This window comes from Lagenorhynchus albirostris, chromosome 12, assembly GCF_949774975.1.
Source record: "Lagenorhynchus albirostris chromosome 12, mLagAlb1.1, whole genome shotgun sequence".
NCBI lineage: Eukaryota > Metazoa > Chordata > Mammalia > Artiodactyla > Delphinidae > Lagenorhynchus > Lagenorhynchus albirostris.
The window spans coordinates 31,829,257-31,852,759 of NC_083106.1; the positions used below are offsets into that span (position 1 = coordinate 31,829,257).

At 39.4% G+C, this 23,503-nt stretch overlaps 1 protein-coding gene across 1 annotated transcript in view; it reads left to right on the forward strand.

The window, feature by feature from the left end:
* SAMD3 (sterile alpha motif domain containing 3) overlaps positions 1-23,297 on the forward strand; it is a 47,478-nt gene extending 24,181 nt beyond the window's left edge. The window contains exons 7-11 of the mRNA XM_060167517.1: positions 4,057-4,224; positions 15,471-15,671; positions 22,009-22,180; positions 22,699-22,781; positions 23,013-23,297. Of these exons, the coding sequence (XP_060023500.1) occupies positions 4,057-4,224; positions 15,471-15,671; positions 22,009-22,180; positions 22,699-22,781; positions 23,013-23,297 (909 nt within the window). The remainder of the gene's footprint in view (positions 1-4,056; positions 4,225-15,470; positions 15,672-22,008; positions 22,181-22,698; positions 22,782-23,012) is intronic.
* The last annotated feature ends 206 nt before the right edge of the window (positions 23,298-23,503 follow it).

A 23,503-nucleotide genomic window follows, 5' to 3' on the forward strand; every position in this document is an offset into this window, starting at 1 on the left:
TATATGATTTAAGGGACAATTGTGGGGAATTATAGCTTTGTGTACATAAGATTTGCTGTCTATTAGTCCTTATATCTCTATATGCTGTATGCGCATACATTGGTAGTCTTATCTAAATAAGATAGATGCCTTTTGCACCTTATTATAGCAGATATCTCTGAGAAAAATTTTTTGCTGTACTTTCTTGAAGACATAGTGTGTGTCTTCAAGATACACACTGTGTGTGTGTGTGAGAGAGAGAGAGAGAGAGAGAGAGAGAGAGAGAGAGAGAGAGAGAGCATGCACACAGCAAGGAAGCATTTGGTCATTTTTAGGACTAACTTTATTCTCAACTTTTTTTAATTGAAGTATAGTTGATTTATAGTATTGTGTTAGTTTCAGATGTATAGCAAAGTGATTCAGTTATATTTATATGTATATATATTTTTTACAGATTATTTTCCACCATAGGTTATTACAAGATACTGATATTCTCAACTTTTAATTTCAAAAGTTTTCAAATCTACACAGGAGTTGAAAGCCTGCTGCAGTGAACAGCCATATACCCTTTGTGTAGCTCACGGTTTCTTAGTCTGGGCAGTATTGCGTTTTGGGTGGATACTTCTTTGTGGTGTGGGCTGTCCTCTGCCCTGTAGGGTCCTTGGCAGCATCCCTGGCACTCACTAAGTGTGAATAGTACCCCTTCACCCACACTGATGTAACAACCGACCGTGTCTGCAAACATTGCCAAATGTATCCTGGGCGGGGGGCAAAATCTCCGATGATTGAAACTCACTGATCTAGATTCACTAGGTATTACCATTTTGCCACATTTACTTTTCCTTTCTCATATTTATTTGTTTGTTTTGACTGAGCATCTGAAAAAAAGCAAGTCACAGTTGCCACTCCTAAATACCCCAGCATATATCTTATAAGGATAAGGACAATCTCCTACCTAACCACAATACCATTTTTATACCAAAAGAATTAACAATAATTGCATAATATCATATATAATCCATATCCCTGTTTCTTCAATTATTGAAACAAAGTTTTAAAATGGATTTTTGGCTATAACATCTAATCAAAGATTATGCATTCCATGTAGTTACTATGTCTCTTTAATTTTTTTTTGTCTCTAGGATAGTTTCCCTACCTTTTTTTTTTTTTTTTCCCATGATATTTTCTTTTTTGGACAAGCCTAGTCCAGTTGCCTTGTACGATGATTCACATTTTGGGTTTGTCTAAATATTTCCTAATGATTATATTTGGGTTTACAATGTTAGGGGAAGATCTGCTGGTGATATGTGGACTTTTCACATATCTGTTCAGGAGGCCATAACTTCAGGGTTGTGTTTTATTTCAGAGTGATTGGAGGAGAGCTGTGTCTATGTAGCTCTTTCCACACCCTCTCTAGCTGGAAAAGCATGGAGAAGAAGGATGACTGTTCAATGACAAAAAGATTTTCTATTGTGGCATCTGTGTCAGGATTTCCCTGTGCCACGCAGGTAGCAGATGCTCAGGGCGCACCCCTTGATCGAGTGCTCATGTAGACCACTGCATTGACTGGCCCTTTTTTTGTTCCTATCCGATACTTGCTAAGGAGAGAAGGGAGAGGCTGGAAAGAAGACATTGGCAATTTAAAACTGTCCTAGCAGCTGATTGCTGTGATACCTCCCAACAAATCCGCAGGTGTAGAGGCCCTTAAGAGCTGTGGGAAACATGAGGGGGAAAAAATGTATTTGTACTAGTTCAGATTTCAGGGCTAAGAAAAACACAAGCCATCCATTATTTCTGTGCTGTTGTGAAACAGCAGCGGCAGTGTCCAGACCCACAAGCCTGTGGGAGGTGAGGAAGCATCTCTGACTCATACATACCCAGGCGCTTAATTGGGGCCGAAGCTGCCTTCCCAACCCCCAAGCCCCAGTACTCCTCACCAGGGCTGCCAAGGGTTTTACATTTTAGTTTACAAATGTCTTCCATGAAGTAGCTCTTCATTTGAGTCTCCCCCTAACCCAGTGCAGTTGACAGGACTAATCTTCTTATTCCATTATAGTTAAAGAAACTAAGGCTGAGGGATTACTTGTTGAAGATTTCTTAGCTAATACGTACTGGAGCTAGTCCAGGATCCTGGGTCTTTCCAACTTAGGTCCCAGTGCTTTCTCAGGGGCAGGGAATAGCTCTTATTGAGACTTAAACCGAGGAACCGGGAATGACGAAATCTAAGTGCCAGACACTGGACTAACGTGATCTCAGTGGCATTCCCATTTGCCTGAGCTCATAAGATATGCCCAAAGTCACCCAGTGACTTAACCCATCTAGTGGCCAAGACTAGGAGGCAAATATGGGCCTGTGTAGCTACAAACGGCCGTTTCTTTCCCTGCACCCACTCTTGGGCCTATTCAAGTGCATGGCATTGCAGGGAAGATGAGGGGCTGAAAAGAAGCCTTGAGGCTAGATTTGGCCACTCCTCACACAGTGAAATACTTACCAAGCAAGACCAAGACTCAGAGTCTTGCTTCTAGTCTGTTGCTCAACACCTGGGCCCATGTACTTCACAGAGGACAGACACAAGGCATCTAGTGTTTATAGTTTCCGAGATGCCCCAAGCACTGTGCTGGGTTTGGTGAGCAAAGTAGACTCAAGACCTTCTTCATGTGCTCACAGCCTAGGGGAAGGAAAGAATGGAAGGAAGGAAGGAAGGAAGGAAGGAAGGAAGGAAGGCGAAATTTGAATAGAGGAAGAATGAAAAGAACAAAAAAGAAAAGAAACAAAAACATCACATAGATGAGGGTAAACTACCAGTGTGATAAGTGTTGACGAGGAAAGGTGAGCCTGAAAACCAAGGGAAGTGAACTGTTAGGGAGACTGTAAGGGAGTGATGGCTGAGCTGAGATCTGGAAACAGAGCAAGCTTTACCTAGATACCAGCAGGGTAGGCGAGGAGAGGGACAGAGCTTTTCAGGCCAAAACCAAAGGCCCAGCAGAGGGAAAGAATGTTAGCAGTGTTGGTGTGTTGAGGAAGAAGCCCAGGTGTGTCCCCAAGTTGTTAAACCTGTCTCTGGTCTTCCAAGCTGTCCACATGCCAGACAGATTCTCCCAGAGCACAGTCTGACCATCCACACTTCCCACTCAATGTGGCCTAAGAGGACTTCCTAACCCAGCTCTGCAGCCATTTTCTACAAAGCTTTAAAGGCTACAGACATCTGGGCTCCTCTCAGACCTGCGGAAGCAGAACCTCTAGAGTTTGGGTAAGCAGCATCAGCATCGCCCCTCGGGAACTTGGAAGAAATGCAGATCCTCAGCCCTGCCCCTGACCTACTGAATTAGGGGCTCTGAGGGTAGGACCCAGCAACCTGTGTTTTAACAGATCCTCCAAGAATTGTGATTCAGGCGAAGTTTGAGAACCATTGCTCGAGAAGAGAACTTCTCTGTCCACAGAGAGGGGTTTGAAAGGATCTGGTTCCCGATTACCTTGAAGCTCTTTTTGGGGTAACCATGCCCTTCAGGATGGGGCTGACTTCTCTATTTTCTGCATCTTCTGCCCTTCCACATCTTGAGCTCTCTGTTCCTGCCATGCACAACTCTTGGCAGTTCCCCAAATGGCACCGTCTCTTCCTCTCCTCTGTTGCACAAGCTGCTTCATCTGATGATGCATTTAAAGAAAGCGTGTCAGTCCATATATGCATGAGCCAGTACCAGTTCTTTTCTAGAATCCAACAGGAAAGTGGAGTGCATTGTGGAGACACTAGAGTAAAGTGGAAGGTATCCAATTTTAGGAATTAGGAAATCTAGACTCAAGAGCTAGTATATTTAGCTATATGACACTGTATATAACTACACACATACACACACACACATATATAGCTATGTACTATACAAAATATCAATATATGTATATATTTATAGTGTTATCACAAGATTATTGTGAGGATAAATAGAAGAATAGATATATTATTTCTATTACTGTGATGGGAAAATAATTTCAAGCCCAAAGGTGGTAGACAAAGATTTTGTTTATATAGGATTATTCCAATCTCTTTGAAGATTAACTGCCCTGTTTTATAATTTTACACAGTTTTTATGGAAACGAGCCCTCAAAGATCGTTTTAAATATGTTCGAAGACCCATAGAAGATGATGAACAAGTGATGAGAAATAAGTGTAAATTTGGACACCGAAGAGGCCAGACAAGGAAATCTCTTGCTGATACAAGATTTGATGAAATTAAAATTGTCCAGATAAAAGTAAGATTGAATCTTTAATTGTTCTGACAATGTATTGGTTGGTTGATTGATTAAGGGATAATAAATACTAGCATTTAAAAGAATTAAAACAAAATAAAATATCCTTCTGAAAATTTGAGGTGTGGGTCAGAAACCAAAAGAAAATATCTGTTTTGTTTTTGTGAATGAGAATATTTCCAAAAGAGGACTTCCAAAAACGGAGCAGAGAGTGTTATTGAACATCGCAAGTTTATTCTTTCACAATCTTCAAAAAACCTGGAGAAACCCTAAAGTTCTGGATCTTTGAATAATTTCTTTTCCTCTCATCCTAAAATGTATCCTGTATTCTTGCTGTTCTTATTGCTACAGAAAGTGTTTTTGATACTCATATTGTAGGGGTCAAGTTGCTTCTGGTTTCAAGGTTTCAGGGTGGAAGCTAATCCACATGCATGGGTCCAAAACCCCACACTGTTCTCGCTGTCTACAGAGGCGGCCATGAGGAGCTACAGGCAAAGGGCCCCAGGCAGGGCCTGGAGATTCCTCCCTCTGCAGTGGGTTTGCTGTACATACTGTTCACGTGGGTCCTAATTATCTGAAATTCTATAAATATTCCTTATCTACCTCACAGCCCCCAAGTGTTCTCAGAAACAAAAATGTCCCCTGCTAATAAAGTAGATTGAGCTCCTTAGGAAGGATGTCCAAACTATCAAGTTATAGAAGCTAAATCTCACGTCCTCCCCAAAATCTATCTTCACATCAATCGAACATGAATATGTAAATATAATTTTTCACTACAGACACATTTATGTTAGTGAATGTACTTGGTGTAAATATTCTATTTTCTTCTTCAGCTGGTATAGTTATTTGATATTAATAGAGCAACCTGTCAGATCATCTCAATTTTATTATCACTACTTATAAGCACCAGGGGACGGGAATATTTTTTAACATATTTTGTAAACCGTTCATCCCAACATTAGAAGTAAGAAAAATTTTAGATGAAGGAGTATTTTGAAATACCTTATTGGGACATCCCTGGTGGTCCAGTGGCTAAGACTCCACACTCCAATGCAGGGGGCCCGGGTTCAATCCCTGGTCAAGGAACTAGATCCCATATGCCGCAGCTAAGAGTTAACATGCTGCAACTAAAAGATCCAAATAAATAAATAAAAAGAAATACCTTATTATAGTTTTTTAATATAATTTTATATATAATTATAAAATCAAAGAGATTTTCAAATGACAGCCAGTTAAGATAATATAATTTTATGTCTGCTCTTTGATGAAAAGACAAGACAGATGAAAATTACCTAAATTTAGTGTAATTTTATAGAAACTTTAACTGCAATATTGCAATTATAAACTAAAATCATGATAAGATAGAATTACCTTCATTTTAAAATAGCTTTTATATTCTTAAAATAAAAAGCCACTTTGTAAAGGAATATAATTATATTGTGCATATTTTCAAAATATGTGATTTTCCATATACTACAAATGGAGTTCCTTTATAAATGAATTAAAATTTTACAAATTCAGTTTTCTTTCTTTCCCACCACATCCCACCAAAATTGATGCACGTCCCACCAAAATTCATTGGAATGGATGAATGGTAAAATCGGAAAAGTAGCACGTATCCCCAGCAAGGTGAGCCCAGGGGGTCACAGGCCACCCTGAGGGACACAGGCTAAATGGCAGCTCCTCTCCTATGTTGACACATCATCACTGACCCAGTTTGTACAATCATCTTTCCGTTCTTTCTCAAAAGCACCTCAATTCTTCATGTAACTACACCTTTTGTCGTTCCTATCTGGGAGTCTCGCAGACACGCCAGAATTCTAAATTGAATCCTACTAAGGCCCATGCAGGGGTCTTTGCTACAAAAAGAACAGGGATTGAATGTACCAGGGCCCAAGATGAGTTAAGTTGCAACAGAATTTAGTTTTGACCTTCCTGCCAACCGGGGCAAAAAGAGGTCCTTGTTCACATCTGAAGAGGCAACATTTTTCCTGCCAAGCAAATCTAATTCGTAAGGATTTACTTTCCTCCCTCTTACAAATGGAGCTACAAATTGCTGATTCTTTTAAACACTGTAGCATCCCTGTTTATGACCTCTGGTTCTGTAAAGCCAAAAGCTTTACAGGATGGAGAAGATTTTACACTAGAATATTACATTACAGTGTGTTTCTGTGTTTTGTACCCTCCATGGTGATTAAGCAAATGGAAAAACACTAAGAAGAGTAGAGGGACAAATCCATTGAATATACCACTTATCTCATGGGATTTTAGACTTCAGATGAATTGCCTAAATTATTTTGGGCTTCATTTTGAATTTCTGATAGCTCCTTTTTAATGTCTTTATGATTTCTGAAAATTAAAGATAGTTGGATTAAGATACACTGTGACAACTTTCACATCTTTTAAAATTTCTTGACTGGGCACAGCATTTCCATAATGTAGAAAAAAGTTATCTCCTGTGCTGTAGAGATGGAAAATATTGATGCAGGCAAGAAGCCAGGAGGCAGGCCGTTCCCTCAAAGGCAGGGAAGTGGGTTTGGCTAAACTGGAGGAAGGTTTTGGGAAGGAGTAAGGGAGAGGAAGAGATTTTTCATTTGTTTTGTTTCTGTTGTTTGTCCTTTGGTGGTTGGAAGGAATTTACCAAAGACTGATGGTAGATGCCTCAGCGAAGGACAGTGTGTTTCTTAGTCCTGTCACGTGGGCTTCTGCAGATAACCAAACAGCTGCAGAAGTTGTGTGAGTTTGAGCCTAGGTCACAGATCTTTTGTCCCCAACCCTCCTCCTCCCTCAGTCTTCAAGGTCAGCGTGGCACTGCTTAAACTGTGCTACAAAACCCAAAGCTTCAGCAGCATCAAAGCATCCACCCGTGAGTCTTAAAAATGCCTGGGTTCCTCATATTCTGCTCTTAAAAAAACTTATAACCATGGTATGCAGATGGCTATACTTGTCAGAATACCAGACTGTTTCCAGATCAGTCCTACAAAATACTGGTTTTAAATGCAATGTTTAAAAATCCTTTGCCAACCTCACGGCCTCATGTCACTGCTGCTTGTAAATCATGCTGTCAAATGCAACATGAGTGACATTGCTTCTTATGCATCTGACTTTTAGCTTTAGGTCCAAGCAACTTGTAGCCCTGTGAATTGATAAATCTGTTTCCTTTGCTTAATTGCCTTTTATTATACTTCTTCTAGTATTTATAAATGGAGACATAATTAGATTCTCAAAACAGAATTAACTGAGTAATTTCTTTTTTTATTGAAGTATAGTTGATTTACAGTGTTTCAGGTGTACAGCAAAATGTAGGTCCTTGTTTACCTATTTTATATATAGTAGTGTGTATTTGTTAAACTCCTAATTTATCCCTCCCCCACCCCCTTTCCCCTTTGGTAACCATAAGTTTGTTTTCTATATCTGTGAATCTATTTCTGTCTTGTTAATAAGTTCATTTGTATCTTAACTGAGTAATTTCTTAAGTTGCTGAAAACACTGTCCTGTTTAAATGATGAAGACACACTGGTTTTAAATAAAAGCTTACAGGAATTGTGTGGAGCTGCATGCAGAGTAGTGGAATTAACTTTGTACTGTATTATTTTTTGTGCAAAACCTCAGGTGTTAAAGTTGAGTGAATCAAACTCCTCACCTCATGGCACATTATTGTCATTGTTCTGTGCCAGGCCTTTCTCTTGTTCTATTCACTTTTTTTTTTGCGATACGCGGGCCTCTCACTGTTGTGGCCTCTCCCATTGCGGAGCACAGGCTCTGGACGCACAGGCTCAGCGGCCATGGCTCACGGGCCCAGCCACTCCGTGGCATGTGGGATCCTCCCAGACCGGGGCACGAACCCGCGTCCCCTGCATCGTCAGGCGGACTCTCAACCACTGCGCCACCAGGGAAGCCCTATTCACTTCTTTTTGTGCTCGTTCTTCTCTGCCCTCTTCCCCACCTCTGCTTTTGGGCAATCCTCCTATTGTGTTTCATCTGTATCTTTTTGTTTGTAAGGTGTTCTAAAATGTGTACTATGATTTTGGGTTTATACATATTTGACCCAGTGAAAATGGTACTCTATACCTCATTCGTGTTTCACTTTTTCACCGACACTCTTTAAGACTCATTCACGTTACTATGTATATTTCTAGCCCATGATTGTAACGATTATTACAAGCCCTTGCCTCAAGCCCCTCAACGGATTGTACTGCAGAGAACGCCATTATACCTGTCTGGTTATGGACTCACCTGTGTGTGATTCCTCTGGCTTGTCCACCAAGAAGTGGAACTGATGGGGCAGAGGGCATGCATGTAGTTAATCTGACCAATTACTTTCTAGAATGATTTTGTTAGTCTCACTCCCATAATACTGCATATCCTTGTCTTCCTGCCATTGCTTGGCACTAGCCAGCCTTGTGAGTTTTGCCAAGTCTAATAGGTATAAAGTGCAATCTGATTCTTGTGATTTGCATTTCCCTTGATAACTAATGAGTCTGAGCATCTCTTCATGTGTTTGTTAGACTTTTGAGTTTCTTCTTTTAGAAAATTACCTCTTAAATCCATTGCCCAGTTTTTAATGGGTTGGCATCTTTTTCTTGTTAACTTGTAGGAAGCAGTCCTTCCCATGCCCTAAGTCACAGAGATATTCTCCTACTCTTTCTCTTATTAAGTTTATAGTTTGCATTTTCATGTTTAGATCTTTAAGTCATCTGGAGTCTGTCTTTGTATATGCTTTTAAGTAAGGATATCCCTAGGGTGAGTTGCTCTTACAACACCAATTACTAAACAATCCATCCTTTTTTTTATTTGTTTATGGTGGTACTTTTATTGTATGTTAAGTTCCCCCAAAAGACTTGGGTGTGTTCTGGGCACTGTCCCTTATTCCACTGGTCTCTCAGTCTACTCTTATGCCATTGTCACATTACATTTGATTACTTAGTGTTTATTACTTAGTATCACTTAGCACTTAGTGTACAGACATTTCTGGGGTGGTTCACCCTCAGTGTCTGGAATAAGGGGAAGGACAGGGGGTCCTTGTCTCAAGAACCAACCCTGGGACTCCTTTGTAGCACCTGCCTTCTCATAGGAGAACTAGAGCCTGGCCTAGGGGTGCTGAGCTCAGGTGGGAGGGTAGGACCAAAGGAAGGTTCCGAGCCTCTGCCAGTGCCAGGAGCACCAGGATAAGCTCTGTCTTGCCCTTGTGGAGAACCTGCTGTGGCAGGATGGAGAGGGCCTGTGGAGGCATCCTGCTCCTGTCATCCTGACCCTGGGGTGGGGTGGGGATGGCAGCCGGTTGACATAGGGCCCTGGACCCCGATCTTCACACTCACCCAGCCTGATGCACATTATTTCTCAGAAATCTCTCCATCCAGAGGATTCCTTGGTGGTCCCTTTGGGCCTCTGCTAACTCCTAATTTATCCCCCCCCGCTCCATGCCCCATTTGAAACATCAGGATGCAAACATACTTTGAAATGCTTAAACTCGTCTTTAATGCTTTTTGACTAATGCACGCATTTTCTTTTCTTAAGTTATTGAGGTTTCTTTCAGCCAGTAGAGGCTTCGACTTACTACCATAAACTTTTCATTCTTGGGATATAAGCTGACTTTAATAATAGTCATTGCTTCTTTCAAATTTTTCTGATAAAAACCTGGCTTGAATCTTTCATGTGTCCAGTCCTTCACATTTATGCCTGATCTTTTCATCCACTTTGAAAAGATTCTCCTCTGTCTTGATGGAGTAGATTAACTCTGACATGAATATGTGGTGAACATTTATTTTGGTTTCTTGAAGCAGTACAGGAAGGACTTTGAATTTTCCACAGGGGCTTTTGCTTTTCTTTCTTTCTTTTTTTTTTTTTTTTTCCTAATTGCAATGAAGTTCTCTCAGTTTGGAGGCTATTAATGTGATCTTTAAGTGCACAGATTATGTTATCTTTATCAGTTAATGTAGTCTATATTTTGGGTTTTGTAAAGAGTTTTAAGTAAATAATTTAATCCTATCAATCAGTTTCTTCAAAGTTCCTTTTGATACCATCTTCCTGGAGGTTTTCATTTCATGCATGACTTATTACATCCAGCTTCAAGTTCTTACCATCCATGTCTTCTCCAGGAATAGCAGTCACTCTAGTCTCCCAGTTCCTTGTTTACCATCTGTTTAGTGGCTCTATTCATTATTGAAAGTGACATATTAAAATCTCCAGCTACTATGATTACTGAATTGTCTCTTTCTCCCTTCCATTCTATCAGTTTTTGCCACATGACTTTGGAGATGCCGTTGCTAGGTGTATATAAGTTTATAATTGTTATATCTTCCTAATGGATTGGCCCTCTTCCCATTATAAAATATCTTCCTTTGTCTCTAGGAACAATTTTTGTCTTAAAATTTATTTTGTTGCATATTAGTATAGCTATTCTGTCTCTCGGTTACTGCTTACTGGTATATCTTTTCCCATCTTTTTACTTTCAATCTACTTATGTCTTTGAATCTAAAGTGTGTCTCTAGTAGACAGTATATATTTAGATCATTTTTTTAAAATCCATTTTGTCAGTTACCTAATGTGATTACTGGTAAGTTAGGATTTATGTCTGCTACTTGTTTTCTATATGTCATCTTTTTCTTGTTACTTTATTCCTTAATTACTGCCTTATTTTGTGTTAAGTAAATATTTTCTAGTGTATTAATTTAATTTCCCTATTGTTTCTTTTAGTAAATAAACATTCATAGTTATTTCCTTAGTGGTTGCCCTGGGGATTACAACTAACATCTTGATTTATAATAATCTAGTTTGGATTAATATCCATTTAATTATAACAGCATATAAAAACTTTGCCCCTGTATAACTACACTTGTCTTCCTTTTATACCCTGTATGCCCATCAACACAGAATTTATAACTCTTGCTTCATGCAATTGATTTTAAAACAAGATGGGAGAAAGAAGGAGTTACAACCTGAAAATACATTGATACTGTCTTTTGTACTTACCTATGTAGTGACCTTTACCACTGCTCTTTTTCTTGTGGATTTGAGTTACAGTCAATGTTCTTCCATTTTAGCTTGAAAGACCATCTTTAGCATTTCTGGTAGGGCAGATCCGCTAGTGATCAATCCTCTCACTTTTTATTTATCTGCAAATGTCTTAAATCTCTCCTTGGTATTTGAAGGATTTATTGCTAGACATAGAATTCATCTAGGGAATTGATTTCTGGTTTGAGAATTGGGTGTTCCAGTGTTCAATTATTATGGTTTTGGCTATAGCTACCAGAAAACCCTGTCTGAAATTGGCTAAAGCTATAAGGAGAGCTGTGCTCTCACATAGTAAGAAACGCAGAGGTGGATGAGTGTGGATGTGATTGCTGCTCACCAATTTAATCAGCTCATCTCCTCCAGACAATCAGCATGTTGGTACATCTCCACTCCCTTGAAGTGAGATGTGGCCATGAGAGTGACTGATCAATGGAACGTGAGAAGAAATGTCAAGCGCATTGAAGGTCCAGTATGCAGTGCCCCATCTTTCCCCTTGCTTTTGCAATGATGACTGATATTCAGATGGTGGAGCCAGTTTCTTGGGTGAAGAGGATGAGAAGCTGGGCCCCGAGAGGGACGTTCACATGAGTGATAAACGTCTGTTGCTCTGACGTTTGGGGGTTGTTAGATAGAGCAGCAGCATCTTGCCTATCCTGAGTAATACCAGCGGCTCCAAGTACAGCACGTCAGGCTTTGGATCCACATCTCAGTGATTCTCCTGTTCCAGGGCAGGCTTCATCAAGTGACGGAGTATTATGGACTTTTCTCAGAGTCTGAAACATGAAGAAAACACAATATTTTGCCCGATTCTGATGTGAAATATCTTATCAAACATATACTGGGAATGTTGCAGCAGTTTCTGTAGAGGGGTTAATTTATGCTTTTTTTTTTAAACTTACGCTATATCTAGGACAGGAACACAGGGATTTAATAAGTGATTGTGGGGTGTCCTTGCATCCAAAGTCCTCCAGACTTTTGTTAAATAAATAAATAGCTAAATAAACAAACAAACTGCCGGGTGTTAAATTACTAACACTATACTTATACAGTAGCCCCCCCCCCCCCGCAACATCCACAGTTTCACTTTCTGGGGTTTCAGTTACCTTCAGTCGACTGTGTTCTGAAAATATTAAATGGAAAGTTCTAGAAATAAACAATTTATAAGTTTTAAGTTGAGAGAGAGTTCACATAACTTTTATTACAGTGTATTGTTATAATTGTTCTATTTTATTATTATTGTTGTTAATCTCTTACTGTGCCTAATTTATAAATTAAACTTTATCATAGGTACGTATTAAGGGAAAAACATAGTGTATATATAAGGTTCAGTGCCATCTGTGGTTTCAGGCTTCCACTGGGGCTCTTGGAACGTATCCCCCGCAGATAAGTAGGGGGCTACTGTAATTCATTTCTCTCTTAAAACATTTCTTTTCCTACTTATTGGGTATATATGTACCCAGTGACTTTGAAAGTCATGAAACAGTTTTGTGTGTTCGCTTTCTTTGGCTTACAAATACAATGGAATTGAAAGTCATGCAAAAACTGCTTAGTCAATGCTAAGGACATAACACTAGGTTTCTTTTAATTTCTTTTAGGGCATTTACTGTTTGTTTCTTACTGCACCTGACATAATGATCTATTGTATAAATACTAATCATTTTTGCAGCCTTTTCCACAGATGTTTCTCTCATGGTGCAAAACTGAACAAGGAGCAAAAGTTGAAGAAAAACGTTGACAGTTAATTGCATTCTGGATATAATGCAATTACTGCCATCAGCAGGTGGCACATTTGCTAATACTGTGAAGTTTTACAAGTCAGCCGTGCACTTGGAAACACGGGGCAAAGTCAAAGCAGTTTCCCTGCTGATTGACTAAGACACGTGACTGAATGTTAAGGAAAGAGACTGTTCAAGTTACACAGGGAAACATCGTTTCCGATGACAATAGAAGTGGAAACAGGGATGACTGGAATTTGGTATGAAGAAAACTCTAGCATCTAACACAGCACTGTTCAATAAAAATATAATACAAACCACAGATATAATTTAAGATTTCCTAGCAGCCACATTAAAAAATGTAAAAAGAAGCAGGCGGAATTATAACATTAAGAGTATAGTTTACTTAACCCAATATTATCATTTCAACATGTAATCATTATGAAAAATTGTTAATGAGATGTTTTACATTCTTGTTTTTCATCCTAAGTCTTTGAAATTCAGTGTTGCCAGCACACATCTTAATTTGCTCTAGCCACAGTTCAAATGCTCCATAGCCGTATGTGGCTAGTGGCTTTTAGACCGGATAACTCAGATAAATACCCCCTTAGAGGAGTTAGAGGGTTAAAGACACTCTCTGGGGAACACCATAGTTAGCAGGGAGCATGACCAGTTACTAACGTCAAACCCTTGTTGCATTTCTGGGATAGATCCAAGTTAGTTGTTCCTTGTTCCTAATATTTGCAACTTTGTTCATGAATGAGATTGACCTGTAATTATCCTCTCTCATACAGTTCTTTCAGGTTTGGGAATCAATGTCGTAGACATAGAGGCTTCATAGAATGGGTTGGAATTCTTCATAGAATTTCTTTTTTTTTTTGAATCCTTGAAAAAATTTGCGTAAATGTGGTATGCCCTCTGTTTTGAAAGTTTAGTAGAATTTGTCTATGAAAACTTCAGGTCTTGGTATTTTCTTTGTGGAAAGACTTTTGTCTTCTAATTAAATTTATGTAAGGTTCTAGGAATTTCTTTTTAGTCTGTTTGTATATTTTTCTAGGAATTTGTTCACTTGGTCTATGTCTTGCTAATCATCCTATGTTCACAGATAGTGGATCTATCTACCTGACGCTTTCCTAAAATGCTTGTAAAAGTCTTGATATAGGAGCCTTTTAGGCTCTTTACCATTTTTCCATCTTTTACAGGTAACATCTGCTCACATTCTGGTCAGCTAGACAGTTTGTCAACTTGTTGATTCAAGTGTAGTTCAGCCAAATGTCCGCTCAACTAACTTTTCTAGAAAGATTTTTTTCTTGTCTTCTCAAAGCCTGTTGATTATCTTAGATTTTTTTAAAATACATTTATGTATTTATTTATTTTTGGCTGCATTGGGTCTTGTTGCACGTGGGCTTTCTCTAGCTGCGGCGAGCTGGGGCTACTCTTCATTGCGTGCATGGGCTTCTCATTGCGGTGGCTTCTCTTGTTGTGGAGCACGGGCTCTAGGTGCACGGGCTTCAGTAGTTGCGGCTCGCGGGCAGTAGGTGCGACTGCGCCACCAGGGGAGTCCCTACCTTAGATTTTTAATGAGAATATGTGAGGTACTTTTAGCCACCCCACCCCATCCAGTGTACCCAAATGCATAGCGAATATAATTGACAGCTTCATGATTCAGCATCACAAAATACCCACCATAATTATTTTGAATTTGGATTATATGGCATGGTACTGCAGCCCTAAAAAAGCATTTAAGAAGGAAAAGTACAAGCAATAACAATAACAAAAACTTAATTTAAAACCTTTTATCTCTTCTTAATATTTTGTCTTCTAAAATTTAAATGCATAGGAATAAATGACATTTCTATTCAGTGTGAACATTCTGGGTAATCTAGGTTTCCACGTAAAAAGGTATGTAGGAAATGAAATAACTCTTAGATCTGTCAAGAGAACAGATTATGGGACTTCCCTGGTGGTGCAGTGGTTAAGAACCCACCTGCAAATGGAGGGGACACGGATTCGAGCCCTGGTCTGGGAAGTTCCCACATGCCGCGGAGCAACTAAGCCCGTGCACCACAACTACTGAGCCTGCACTCTAGAGCTCGTGAGCCACAACTACTGAAGCCCATGCACCTAGAAGCCAGTGGTCCGCAGCAAGAGAAGCCACCGCAATGAGAAGCCCACCCACCGCAACAAAGAGTAGTCCCTGCTCTCAGCAACTAGAGAAAACCCGCGTGCAGCAGCAAAGACCCAGTGCAGCCAAAAACTAAATAAATGAATAAATAAATAAAATTTTTAAAAAAGAGAACAGGTTATAATTCCAGAGTCAGTAATTAACTCTTTGATTTGTTCACAGCATCAAAGACATTTGTTAACCACATTGAAAGCCAAGCATAATGCTACATAGTCGTGCTCACCACATGAGTGAATCGTTGAATGTGTCATACAGCCCATAATTCAGGTTTTCATGAAGCATTAAACTGCCACTTGAAACATGGAACATATTAATATTGTGAAAATATTTTGTAGGAGGAAGCTGTTTGTTTAGATTATGAGGTAGATGAACATATTAACTGGTTCCAGCAAGAATATGTGAAAACAGAAAAGGACTGGAGTGAAATTGATAAGAGGATGAGCCAGACTTTGGAAATAAGAAGAAAGTTGATCGGCGGCAGAACACCTCTCAAGGACATTCTTAAAATGTTTCCTTTCCTGAAGTGCCCCTATCAGGTATTTTTATTTGCTTATCATAGTCTGATTATAATGTCCAAACTGATTTTTGTCTCTTTCCTCTTGGAGTGGTAACAAGACTGTGCAGCAAGATGGTGGTTACGAATCTCAGGAGAATGCGCGAGGCCCAAGGGGTACAAGTAGGACCATTTGGTAAAAATGTCTGGAATCATATTCTGATAACGCACACTGGCTGCCTTCATCTTTGAAGAGTTCTCCGTCACTGGACACATTGTGGAGGCAGGGGCACCACTACTTTGGGGTATTTTGACAGTGGGCAACATTCTCCCTTTGCATGCATTTAGACAATCAAGATAGTTTATGAGATAACTGTCAGCATGCAACATTACTCAAAATCTATTTCCTTTATGATCCTAAATCATTTCATAAAGTGGTCTTAAAATATACGGAGTTTATGGGTAAATCAGACACCCTGCCATTTAGTTTATTTAAGGTGGACATTAAAGGGTCCTGTTACAATTTTAGTGTAATTTTGGCTGTAGTATATAATGAGAGACTCTTCAGTGTTTTTATCTGAGAATACATTTCATGGAGGAATTCTGTAGGTGCAGTCAACCAAACTGGAAATGAAAAGTTTTACAGGCTTTTCTTCTTCCAAAAGAAACTGAAATAAGAATTTGCCTACATGCTTTATTTTAAACATAATGTCTATAGCAAACATCTGAGTGTTTGCTGCATAGCAGCTATGTTCTCAGTGCTTTACATGGATTATTTTATTTAATTTTTTCTCAGCAACCCTACCTTATTTATTGCTTGCTTTCTCCTTAATCTTTGGGTTGCTAGGAACAGTAATATACGGTAGCCTCTAGCTGTTAGAAGAGTATGCCAGATTGACACACGTACAAAGTATACTTTTAAAGCGAAAAACTGTTAAACTGATAGCCTATAAACTCTTTAAATGTAAGGAGCATGTTCTGAACATTGTAGTAGTTCCCAAAGTACCTAGCAGAGTACTGTGTGTAAAATACAAATGAAGTATTGATTTTTTTGAATGCTGGATGAGTTAGTAGGTGAGTTAGTAGCTGCTGTAAACAAAAATACCGTCGACTGAGTAGCTTATAAACAATTGAAATTTATTTCTCCCAGTTCTGGAGTCGGGGAAGTTCAAGATCAAGGTACCTTCAGATTTAGTGTCTGGTGAGAGTCCACTTTCTGGTTCATGGATGGTGCTTCTTAGCTGTAATTTCATACGGCTGAAGGGCAAGCTAGCTCTCTGGGGGCTTTTGTATAAGGGCACTAACCCCATTTATGAGGACTCTGCCCTCATGACCTAAGCACCTCCCAAAGAACTCATCTCCTAATACCATCACACTGCTGGGTTTCAACATATGAATTTGGTGGGGGACACAAACATTTGGTGCGGGACACAAACCAAGGGGACTCTTGGTCCCCTTCATGTATTTTCCCCATTCCCCACTTACAACAGTGGTTGGTAAGGCTGCTCTGGTCACTGATGTTGCAACCTTTGAGGTTTTCACTGGACTGCAGCCTACAAAGTTTTAGTGATTAAAACAGATGAGCTATGGTTCAGTGGCCTTTCAAAGAACTATAGTTGATAGTAAATCTGGGGTTCATTATAGCTCTAATGAAGAGTAGAGACATTTCAGACCTAAGGCTGTATCTCTCCTGCTTTGTTTAAGTCTCCCATTGTGGCATCTGTAAGTCTTTTCTTCCTATTCCCTCAGGTCTTTCACCCTTTATATTCAAAATGTGGATTGGGGTATAGTTTTGGTAATGGCTGTACTTACTGAATAAAGTTGCCCTATTTATTGTTGTAAAAAAAAGGATTAAACATTTTAGGCTTCTTCAGGAAGTATGTCCCTAACTCAGCCTTGGGTAGCTAGCTGGGATTAACAATTCATAAAATCCTTGTGGTGCTTCTGAAAATAAAAGCAAGTTTGACCTTGCTTACAAATACCCGGCTAACAAACAATCCCTATAGTAGGACAGCTGCCTCTGCTTCAGACCTCCCCCATCACCTGTTTGTTTTTTTCCTGCCAATGTGAAAACACTTGGCGCTTAGGGAGCTGGTGGACGCAGGTTGGTTGCAGAGAAGCAGCCAGTGTGGGAAGCTGGTCCCAGGACCCTCAATTACCACCTGTACTCATCAACGTCCTCCTCTCAAAAAACTTTCTCTCAACAGAAAATTTAAAAATTTAAACTTTTAAAATGTACTTCCTGAGAGTAGAATATTATCAACTAGGAACTTGTTACTGGGACCTAGTGGATGTGGCACAAAACAAGTAAGAAAAGTTGAAGAGGGGAAAATACCAAACACAAATTTAAATAATTCCTCAAATTTCCAGTAAATCCTTTGAAATGCTATAGTTTTCACATTACTGAGAAACTATTTCAACAATCATTGTTTAAAACTTAAGTGAAGTGCCTAAGAATCACCAGCTAATATAAAGTTTCAAAGGAAAACAAGAGAATCTGAGTTTTGTTTTTGGCCATGATGGAGAAACTGGTCCTGGACCTACCTTCCCATCATTAACATGGATAAAACTGGGAAAAATATCTATGAGGCAACTGCTTCCAGGCACTGGAGAGTAGGCATCGCAGGACTCTGCTCTTTTTTTTGTTTGTTTTATGAAATTGATTATTTTTAATAAGTTAATTGAATTATAGTTGACTTACAACATTATGTTAGTTTCAGGCGTACAACATAGTGATTCGATATTTTTATAGATTATGCATTATAGAAAGTTATTACAATTATATTGACTATATTTCCTGTGTTGTACCTTACATCCCTGTGACTTATTTATTTTATAACTAGTAATTTTTTACCTCTTGGTCCCCTTCATGTGTTTCACCCATTCCCCATCCCCTTCCCTCTGGCAACCACTAGTTTGTTCTCTGTATCCGTAGGACTCTGATCTTGATTAAAGGGGAACATACAGGATGTGCCTCAGTTTTCTTCCTTGGGGTTACTTTCTAGATCATGGCACAAAAAGGTGAAAGCCAAGCAGAATGGTGGTCTCACAGAGTTGAATAGTTAGAGGTGGGAGTTTGGGAATGATGAAGTAGCTGGTATTTGCGAGAGAAGGTCCTAGAGGAAAGATGGAGGGCAGAAGTCCATGGAGGGATCCCCCAGAGGTCTTCGGCTGAGAGCTGGACTGCACAGGACAAGACCCCACAAAGCTGCGAAGAGGGGCTGCCACAGGATGGCAACCTGAAAGCAGAGGCGACACGGTGTTGAAAAATAAGAATTCCGGCCCAGTCAGAGTGGGAAGACCTTGCTGAGAGTCTTGGGCGTCCATCTGAGACTCCAGGAAGTCCATACTTTATGTCCTAGATTTGAGTTGGGGCCATTGACTAGAACTAAGGACAAACCCCAAAATAAACCGAAACAAACTCATTCAAACAAACAATAAGATTAAGTCTGACAGAACCAGAAGGATCAACCAGAAATTTAATTGCCTGCCACAACAAAATTTAACACCCTTGAGAGGAACGCAGTTTAATCCAGACTCCCTACTAGTGGTCACTAGGGGTAATAGTGAGTGGTGCCGCTCCATTTTCCATCCCTGGATTCCTGGACCTGCGAATTCTGGCTATGAGAGAAACAGCACCATATATTGGGCTCTGACTCAGCACATATACAGCTCCTGGAGAACCTTTCCCCAGCCCTACAAGGAACTGCTACCTAACTGGTGCTGTAACGAAGTCTTCAAAAGGCCATTTCACCGTTCTATCAAGCCAGCTGCTTCAGGGTGGTAGGAACACGGTAAAACCAGTGAATTCCATGCAGCAGCACTGCGGGGCATCTTAGCAGAGAATGGAATATATATTTTAAAAGAACCAAATTGAAATTCAGAACTGAAAAGAACATTTATCTGAAATGAAAACATCATTGGATAGGGAAATGCTTATTGGGAAATGCAAACTAAGGGTCTGTGAACTTGAAGATAGAAATGATCCAATCTGAATAGAAAAGGAAAAATGATTAAGGTTAATAACCTTTGGGACAAAACCTGGGGTTGTAGAGAGAGGGGCTATTCTGTGACTGACCATTCACGACTGGGGGTTTGGCTACATGAGGTTTGGGGAAGATTTGAGCAAATAAGTAAATATCGGGTTGGCCATTCTGTGACTGACCATTCGTGGCTGGGGGTTTGGCTACATGATGTTTGGGGAAGATTTGGGCAAATAAGTAAATATCAATACATCCGGGATAATGGGAGCCAGGTTTTCGCTGTTGAGAGAGGATGTATGGGAAGCAGGGAGGTTGGAATAAGGCCTGTGTTGCTGGGTTGGAATTGAAGGTATCAGTGTGAACTCATGGTTTTTAATACGTATATATAGATATTTAAACAGATAGATGTATGTCTGTATGTGTGCATGTATATACAAATATGTATTTCCTAGCTTTGTTCTGTAAGAAATCCTAGAACACCAGTGAAGCAATGAGCACATCAAGGGCTGAGATCTTAGTTTTTAAATATCATTCTCCATTAAAAGGAACCCGGGGCTTTTGGAGAAATAGCTGACTCCAAGGCTGAGGCAGAAAAAATACGAGATGAGCCTGAAATATTGTGTAGTGCCAGAAACTAAGGAAGTGCTCACAGACCAAGAGGCTATGTCAGGAGGATTCAGGGGTCAGCTCCTACTGGCCGAATGTGGACAATCTGAGCATTAATATAAATAATGAAAGGATTAGAGTTATGATCATTTGAGTAAAGAGGGATTTATTATTCTGTAGTGATACAAATAAATGAATAAATTAATGTAGGAGAAGAGAAAGCTACACTGTAGAGTAGAAAGCCAATAAATTTCGAAAGAATTATGGAATTAGAAAATCACCATTTGGCAGCTATCATATTCAATAGTAATACTTGATTCAGGCAAGAATCATTGGTGGATGTGAAATCTTATGGCTGAAAGACAGGAAAAACAATATATTTACATCAACTCAAGGGAAACCCCCCTTAAAACACTTACAACTATATGTTAATAACATATATTAATTAACCCGTCAGATTCCATCTCCACCGAGTGACAAGTTAGTGTCGTCAGTACTGGCACCAGTTACCACCCTCTGATGGAGGGGTGGCAGCATTCTTGCCATGATTCATAAATCATGAAGAAGCATCGTACAAACCTAGAATGAAGGGCGCTCTGCTAAGTAACCGGCCTCTACTTTTCAAAAATGTCAGGGAATTGAAGAAAACCAAGATGCTGCTTCAGATTGAAGGAGACTAAAGAAACATGATATCTAAATCTCACGTGTTCCTGGATTAGGTTCTGGACTTATAAAGAGCATGACTGCAACAACTGGCAAGTTTGAATGGATTCGATTTTCCTGATTTTGATGGTTATGCTGTAGTTATATAGGAAAGCATCCTTGTACTTCTAGCTAAGTACAAGGAATAATAATATGCAATGAAGAATTAAGGGGTAAGAGGGCGTCGTATCTACAGCGTACTTTCAAATGGATCAGAAGGGTTAGCCTTGGGGGAAGTTGCGAGCTCTGTTTACTCTTTCTGCAATTTTAAGGTCGACCTGAGATTATTTTTTTTTGAAAAAGGTTAAAAAAATTCCTAAGCTGTACGCCCAGGAAAGTGGACAATATTTACCTTCCTCATGCCTCACTTCACATCTCCCTGCTGAGAGAGGTTCTTTGAGGGGTATTAATCTAAATTAGTCGTCCACTGAGTGTTGCCTGATAGTAGAGCCGCTGTGTCTTTATGAGAATGTGAATGCCAGTTTTCCAATAACTTAACTTTTGGACCTAATCTTTGGGCAATTTAGGATCCACCAAGATACTCAGGAAATGATGAGACCCAGTGGGTAGCATATAACTGTTCCTTACAGTGTTTTAAGGAAAGTGATAATTACATAATTCCTACTAGTGTGGGTGACGAACAGTCTTCTTATAATGCCACTCTGTCAGAAAAGTTGGGAGGGGGACAGTGGTGGTGGACTTCTCCGCAGGGAAGAACTTAGGCAGTGGCAAGAAAAGGTGGTTTTGAGTAAAGGGGTTTCCACACAGGTAAACTGTTTTTGCTTTCACCTTGTAGTCAAATCTCCTAGACTCATTTTGGTTTTCACCCTTTATTTCTGTCTGATCTTACAGAGTTTCTAAAGCTCTTTTCCCTTTAGGATACCATGGTCAGGAATTTTTCAAGGTTTGCTTCCTGAAATCTGACAGCTTTCGTTCTTTTCTCCTCCTCCGTCCTAAGTCTTTATACTTCTCCACTAAAGCTAATCAAATATCTAGTATATAAACTAACATTCAGAGCTTAATATAATTCTAAAGAGTAATTTACTTCCTTACATTCTATACATTAGCTTTTCTTGTGATTTTTTTCAGCTGTTCAGAGAATTCCAACTTCTTACAAGAACAGATATTTATAAGAAAACAAGGCACATTTTGGAATCCTATTCAGAAAATATACTGGCTTCTTTTTCTTTGGTGGACAATCCAATCAATATTGCATTGCAAGAAAAAATGAAACAGCACACGGATGAAGACATGTTGAAACGTTAGTAAACCTAAGGGATAGGGTGATCTGGTCTCAGTTATCTGTGTAATTCAGGGTAATTAGGAAAGCCATGCTTTGTAGAATTCAGTGAAACAACATGTGGGAAAGAAAAAAGAATTTCTCAACTAGGAGGAGTTGAGGTGTAGATTTTAAAAGTACACTTGATATTGTAAAATTATATTTAGGAAACTAGTAACCTGTTAATTTCATACACAAGGTAATTTACAAGCCACAAGGTACACAAGAGTACAATGATATCACCCTGGCTGAGGGACAGAGAGTACAGAACTCTTATCTTCTCCTGGCAGTGATCTGGAGGGTAGAACAGGAGATCTTGAATGTTTATTAGAAGGGGATGTTGGTTTAAAAAATGGTAGGGAAACACTGATCTAAGAAGTCTCGTTTGTTCTCTGTGGAAGGTAACAAAAAATAATCCACATGTTTTGATACTGGCTTTACTTACAACAATTGGTAAGAGCTTATTTTTACTTGGACTGTGAGCCTGTTTGCTTTGACAGATATGAAGATGACAGCCACCTGTTTACTCCTACCAGATGTTTTCGGGGAGGATCCCAGCCTTTTTGTCATTGTGAATGAGAAGGTATGCGGTATTTCAATGATCACTGGTTTGAGATTTCATATCTTTATATGATTATTTATTTGAAGCAGGATGGTGGCCTATTTTGAAGTTATGTTTTGTCATATTTACAAATAATGCTAAATTGCAACAAGCTCATATATTGTAATATCATGGTTAGATTGAGGCATCTTGTATTATTTAGCTAGTTTACACATCATGGGGTGGTGACTACTGTAATCTTTTTTTTTTCAGGTGCAAGTGTCCACACCCGTGTTAGAGGTTAAGAACCCTTTCAACATGGATGTCTGTGAATTTTCTTTGTATTTAGAAAAAGAGAGACTCACAAAGGTGGATGACTGTATTACAGCCTTGGCCACTCTCATAGCTGCCTTCCATGTATTTGGGATCGAGTGTCCAAGAAGACTGTCCCAAACCCTCAACTTCCTAGAGACACTGATTTTTGACACGCACAGTCCATATTTTCCTTCTGTGAAAGGAAAGGAAAAGGAAGTAGGATTTCAACACCCAGTCACTTAATAGCATGCCAAATATTTTATCAGAATTGATCTCTGGGATGGCCGAAACTATTAAAGATTGTTTTGATTTAGTAGAGGTAGATATTAGAAAATCATCTTGTCTCTAGGATTTGAATGAATATCAATGCCTTCTATCTTTACATCTTCAATACTTTCTTTCTTGAAATTCTGTAATAAAATACTACTTAAAGAGATGTTTATTTTGAG